We start from the raw sequence: 6,926 nt of genomic DNA, 5'->3' as shown, positions 1-6,926 counted from the left end.
AAATATCTACACATTCTGGATGCTAAAGAAAAAAAAGAAAAGGGATTGCTTTTAATTACTTAATTGTTATAAAATAAATCTAAAAAAAAATTATAAGACAAATATAAGAATAAATATTTAAAGGAAAAAAAATATTTAGAATTAGTAAAAAGATTTTATTCAAAAGTGTTTACAAATGAGCTGAGGGGCTTATTTATAGCCAAACAACCTTCTTATCTTGATAGAATTTACAAAATGAAGATAACATTTAGAGATTAAATGGATTAAATCATAATCCAATCTAATTTACATCAAATCTATATATAAATAACATAAATGAATATTTGACATTACCAGTACTATTGTTGCAATACAATATTTGAAGCATGAAAAGTAGACAAAGTTTTCTTTAATAACTCTGATTTAGGAAGCTTAACACCACATAACTCCAATCAAAACTATATCAAATAAGGCTAAGTTGTAATCAGACATTGATTTGAAGTCTTGCAACCTAAGAGGTTGCCAATCATACTGTGCTTGAGGGAGAATAATAATCTTGGTATGATCATACCTTTCTCTCAATCTTGTCCATAGTATCTCAAGATCTCGGACGGATAAATATTGAGTTTTCAAGCTCTCATGCAAATGACGACGAATGAAAATTAAAACATTCGCTTTATCTTTGTCATTTGCATTTCAGTCTATAATAATTGCATTAGCAAGACCTTGCCTTTGAATATGCATCTCAACATCAATGCACCGAGATAGATAATTGTTTCCACTCTCTTCCAAAATGTGGAACTTGGGCTTTTCAATATTTGCCATAATACTGCATACAAAAAAATTTGGACCCTTAGATTGGAGTTCTCAAAGGTTTATCATCGTTTCAGGGAACAGAGATATATTTTAAATTTGTAATCGATTGATTAGACCATACAAAAAAAACTAAAATCTATTTGAAAAAATACCTTCTCATTACCTTTAGACACTAATGTTGATAATGTGATATAAAATATAAAGAAAGATATACTAAGAAAATAATTAAGAGAAGAATTAAAAAAAAAAGATTTCTGATTCATTTCTCATTATCTCTGATTATTATTAATTGTAATTTTTTCATCAAGTGCACAACCCTATTTGTAGGGTTACATAGATGCGGGGGTTACATTGTATTAATAAAGATTTTGATGAACTATCATAAATATGTATATTGATTATGAATAGAACTTGAAGGGTTAGGAGATTCAATAGATACATTCATTTATTCATAACATTATTCAAATTATTTTGGTTATTATATTTTTTATTTTAATTGGTAAGGGAATTGCCAAAAGACGAGGAAGGGGTTTGGTTTCTATATAAAGGTGAGCAAAACCAATCCAGACCAATTACCCATCAAATTAAATGCGATATGGGTAATACGATTGGGTTTAATTGGTCCATAGGATCAATTGGTCCAAAATGTTTAATTCAATTGATTTTTTTGTCAATTTTTGATTTTAAAATTTTTGGATCAATCCACCTAAAAAACCAAACTAGTTTTTTTTATATATTTATCTATATATGTATTTTAATATATATAATATTTTTTATATATATCAAGAAGAACTAATAGTAAACATAATTAACAATACACTTAAAATATATTAGGGTATTATATGTACATATACAAATCATAATTATAGCAATTTAATATAGTTATATATATTTATTTATAATTTTTTTTAATATGAAATTACGAGTTATATGTTTTAAATAATATAATTTATATATTAAATTATAATATATGACAGTAAATATCCTACATATTAATTATTATAATTATTACACTTTAGTAATATTTCATATAATAAAATGTAATGAGTATATATATAATTGTATAAATATACTAATATACATATATTTAATTTAGACATAAATATTATTATAACTTATATAGACTTTATTATACCATTACACTTAATAACTTTATTAGTTATCACTTTTGATTTTATAACATATCATTTATAATTAGTTATTATTTATATAATTTGATATGAACATTTTAACATATAATTTGTATCATTAATTATATATATAAATATCATATATTATATATATATTATATTTAATTTATACATAAACATTACTACAACTTATAATAAATTTTTATCTATATGATTACACTTAATAAGTTTATTAGCTATCATTTTAAATTTTATAACATATTGTTTATAATTAGTTATTATTTATATAAAATTTAATACAAAATATTATAACATATAAGTTATACATTAATATCATATATATAATTATGAAAGAAGTTTATAAATTTAATAATATAATTTATAAATTAAATTAATTTCATATTTAATTTATTTAATTTTTAAATATAATAAATCAAACCAACTAACGTATCTATTTACTCACCTCTATTTCAGAAACAGGCAGGGAGTACGAAATCTCAACATTCAATTTGCTAATTATATATTCAAGTATTTTCGCTGTTTTTGTCTGTGTACTTTCTAGAAGCCAAAAGAGATGATGAGCGCAAATCGGATTTCCCGCCGCTCTCCATACTTGTTTTTTTGTTATATACACAAAAAGAAGGTCAAAGCCCTCGATGTTCTTCAACAGTTCCTACTTTTAGATGAGATCATTGGTGATGTCCATGGGATCCATTCCGAGGTGTAAATGCTTTTCTTTTCTTTTTTTTGTGGGATTTAAGAGTTTTACTTTTATAAGATCTGAAAAATCTTTGCTTAATATTCAATGGTAATTACATTCTAGTCAGTTCTTCAACTTATGGGATTGACTTTTGTGATACGCCAAATAAAGCCACTGTTGCAGCAAGAATTTTATAGGTTGGGTTTTTATTTCAAATTATGTGATGTCGTTTCTAGATGAACATGTGGATCCGGGTCAATTCAGCATTTCCATAACATTTCTAGGCTTTACTTATTTTTACAACTAAAGATTTTAAGTTACAGAATAAGGTTGCTATGTACAATAATTTCAAAATGATAGGATGTTATTAATTTCCTCAAGATCAAATGGACCGTGGCCAATTCAATATGGAATCGATTTCCGAATAACTTTGGAAACTTATGTGACGTGATGTACTTGTACTGGGAAGCAAGAAACTGACAACAATAAAATTGGACTCGATGAGGCATCTCAAGTTTTGCATGCTTTGAAAAAGTTTCTAGCACTAATCTCAAGTGGAATTTCTATGAATAATGTTTCTCCATGCTTTCCAGGTCAAGTTTAACTAGAATGGCATTGGTCAGCAACTATGTCATCTAAGCAAGAGAAGAGAATTTGAAATATAATGATAGAACAACAATATTTGTAAAAATTTACCAGTACTTTTTTTTTTTAAATGTAAGCAAGAGAAGAGAATTTGAATTGGGTTCCTCTAAACAAAGGAAAAAAATCTAAAATTCACATAACTAATTTTCTAATGAAGAAAAAATAATAGTATTAAACAAAATTTGAATTGGGATTACCTTAATTAAGCACGTGAAAAAACGAAACAAAAACAATTTGACCGAATTTTATTTGACTCCAAATATTTTGTTAAGAAAATATATATGACACCACAAAAAAAGAAAAAAGAAAAAGAAAAAGAACTAAATTGGACCCATTTCGTGGGAGCGAGGACCGTTTGAAAATTACGAAATGCGGACAGCAAAGAAGAGAGAAAACAAGTAGAAGTGAAATAATATTCAATTTCAAGAAAGGTGGCATTGAATGCAATTGATTTTGTCACAATAAGAATATAAGTTGGGAAAGACTTAAAACAGTCACACAGGATCTTCAATATCTTTGTGTACACAATGCTGCCCTCCATCTAATTCAATCCCACGAAACCCCCTGGAAACTTTTCGGCTTTTGACAGAAAACCAGAACTAGGCCGCCAGCATTATTGCTAACGACCTTATATATAGAGCCAATCCCAATTTTCTTGCAGCACCCTCTCCCTTAGCCTGGCACTGGCTTTTTTTCTTCGTTTGGTCCAAATACACAGCCTGTTAAAAAAAGGATATATCCTTCTTTTCCCCGATAAATATTCTAGAGTTTCTTCGTTTTGAACAGGGAAAACCCCATTTTCTTTGTTTGTTCATTCTTTCATTTGAGCTCCGGAACTTGAAAGTTTTCATTTGTTTTGGTGGGTGTTGGCATTTCTTTCGGTGATGGACGGTGGGGATATATACAGAGCGAGTAGCAGTTTGCGGGGAAGTTTACGAGCAGGTAGTTCTTCGATATGGAGAAGCAATGCTGTGGAAGCTTTTTCGAGGTCTTCCCGAGACGAGGATGATGAAGAAGCTTTAAAATGGGCTGCACTTGAGAAACTGCCTACCGTTGCTCGTCTCAGGAAAGGTATATTGACTAGCTCTCAAGGTGCTGCCAATGAAATTGATGTTCATGACCTTGGATGGCAAGACAGGAGGACTCTGCTTGAGAGGTTGGTCAAAGTTGCAGAGGAAGATAATGAGAAGTTCTTGTTGAAGCTCAAGAACCGTATTGATAGGTAATCAACTTTTGATTTTTTTTCTTTGTTTTCTTACTAGGAAAAAAAAATGAAATTTAAACTAAATAATTTGATTAAATGCTCGTTTAAAAATCAAACATTCCTTAAATTTTTATTTTAAGATTTAATTTATCTTTTTGATATTATTCACTTGACAAAAATTAGTGATAAAAAATTATTTTTAAAAAAAATTAAGAAACTTAAATTGATATTTATGAAAAACTATTTTATTTTATGTAGTAACTGCTAATTCTATATTTACTAATTTTTGTAATCGATTTTCCATAAACTTAAAATGTTATATGTTAATTTAAACAGAATAATATGTTGAATTCTGAAATACACAAAAATTGAGAACATAAATGGTAAAAGAGCACTCTAACGTTAATAATTTTGGAGGGAAAGACTTAAGAAAACAGAGGCACTCTGTTTTAGTCCTTGGAGATCCTGTTCTCAACTCAAGTATCATTGCGTTGGAAATTTTCAGGGTTGGCATCGATCTTCCCACAATCGAAGTCCGATTCGAACATCTAAATATTGACGCTGAAGCTTTTGTAGGAAGCAGAGCATTGCCTACCGTTCTTAATTTCACTGCTAGAATATTTGAGGTAGCAACCCAGAAAATTCTCGTTACTTTCTTATCATTCTACAAGCTGCTTTTTCATTTTTTTTTTTGGCTTCTTAGAGTTCTTTCTCACGTTTCAATTTGTATTGTGATTAAAGGGCTTCTTGAATGACGTGGGTATTCTTTCTAGTAGAAAGAAACACTTGACCATCCTCAAAGATGTCAGTGGCATCATTAAGCCGGGCAGGTAACATGGCGATCTCTGTTTCCATCATCACCTGGACTTTGATTTTTTTACTCTCAAACATAAAATTAGGAAATCCTGGAATTCTTATAGTATTAATTTTGTCTTTTCATGTGCTTATATCAGGTTGACATTACTTTTGGGTCCTCCAAGTTCTGGAAAGACCACTCTCCTGTTGGCTTTAGCTGGGAAGCTTGATCCTGCCCTCAAGGTGCTTTAGAAAATTTACGTTTCTTTCAATGGGTGTTTCCTTTCTGGGCTTCTTGTTTTACGCCAAGGTTCTTTCTTTGCTTTTATTTTTAATGTGATACTGAAATTCTCTTGCAGTGTTCGGGGAGAGTTGCTTACAATGGGCATGGCATGCATGAGTTTGTGCCCGAAAGAACAGCTGCCTACATCAGTCAACATGATCTTCACATAGGCGAAATGACTGTGAGGGAAACTTTGGCCTTTTCTGCCAGATGCCAAGGGGTTGGAGATCGTTATGGTTAGTTTGATTGATACCGCCCCTGATGATTCTTTTTTTTTAACATTTTTTCTGCAACATAATTTCTTTTTTGGTATAATTCGATTCTTAAAAAAAAAATGACATTTTGTTGTTTTGGGCGTTGACAGAGATGTTAGCAGAGTTGTCAAGAAGGGAGAAACAAGCAAACATTAAACCTGATCCTGATATTGATGTCTTCATGAAGGTAAGAACTAAGAAGCCATTGTAATGTTAAATATGGACACCTTTTCTTCCTCACTGGCAGAATGCCAGCCCTCTTTAGTTCTTCAGGCCTCCTGTAAAAAGTAGTTGCATATATAGGTTAAATTCATGTTCTATGCACTCGAGCTCATTGTTCTTTTCGTTCATGACAAAGGGAAATAAAATTTGATTGAAATACAGAAATGGAAATCAAATTGAGATGTGTTTTATATAACCGCAATTCCCATTCTAAAGAATCTTGTTTCCATCATGATTAATATGTTTCACGTTGTCATTTTTAACATTGCAGGCAGTAGCAACAGAAGGTCAGGAAGCAAATGTAATTACCGATTATATTCTAAAGGTAATATTACAGAAAGTTCTCAAGTATATTGAAAGATATTCAACAACTAAGAAAAATCCTTATTGAATGCATTTGCCATAACTTTTACAGATTTTAGGACTGGAAGTATGTGCTGACACAATGGTGGGAGATGAAATGTTAAGGGGCATCTCCGGAGGACAAAGGAAGCGTGTCACAACAGGTAACTAGTTATATCGATCAAGCCATTAATTCCATTACCAAAGTACCCACAATTTCTTATCATCAAATTTAATTATGTTCATTGAAATAGGTGAAATGCTGGTCGGACCAGCAAAGGCACTGTTTATGGATGAGATATCTACCGGTCTGGACAGTTCAACAACTTTCCAAATTGTGAACTCGCTTAAGCAAACTGTTCACATCCTTAATGGAACTGCAGTCATCTCGCTTCTGCAGCCAGCTCCAGAGACTTATGATCTTTTCGATGACATTATTCTCCTTTCTGATGGTCGAGTTGTATATCAGGGTCCTCGTGAACATGTGCTGAGCTTTTTTGAATCTACGGGCTTCAGGTGTCCTGAGAGAAAAGGCGTGGCTGACTTCTTGCAAGAA

At 30.8% G+C, this 6,926-nt stretch overlaps 1 protein-coding gene across 1 annotated transcript; it reads left to right on the top strand.

Annotated features, from left to right (window-relative positions):
* Nucleotides 1-3,793: 3,793 nt before the first annotated feature.
* Nucleotides 3,794-6,926, top strand: LOC110427543 (pleiotropic drug resistance protein 1-like; the record flags this gene model as incomplete). The annotated part of the gene is made up of 9 exons (XM_021443098.2): nucleotides 3,794-4,492; nucleotides 4,980-5,100; nucleotides 5,216-5,304; nucleotides 5,428-5,512; nucleotides 5,629-5,788; nucleotides 5,917-5,993; nucleotides 6,300-6,353; nucleotides 6,444-6,534; nucleotides 6,625-6,926. Coding segments are annotated over exons 1-9 (1,317 nt in total), but the record flags the coding sequence as incomplete, so codon positions are not given.

This window comes from Theobroma umbraticum, unplaced genomic scaffold (genome assembly GCF_002168275.2).
Source record: "Theobroma umbraticum cultivar Fairchild unplaced genomic scaffold, ASM216827v3 scaffold_34.0, whole genome shotgun sequence".
Taxonomy (NCBI): Eukaryota; Viridiplantae; Streptophyta; class Magnoliopsida; order Malvales; family Malvaceae; genus Theobroma; species Theobroma umbraticum.
This window is presented reverse-complemented; position numbering and strand designations above follow the sequence as displayed.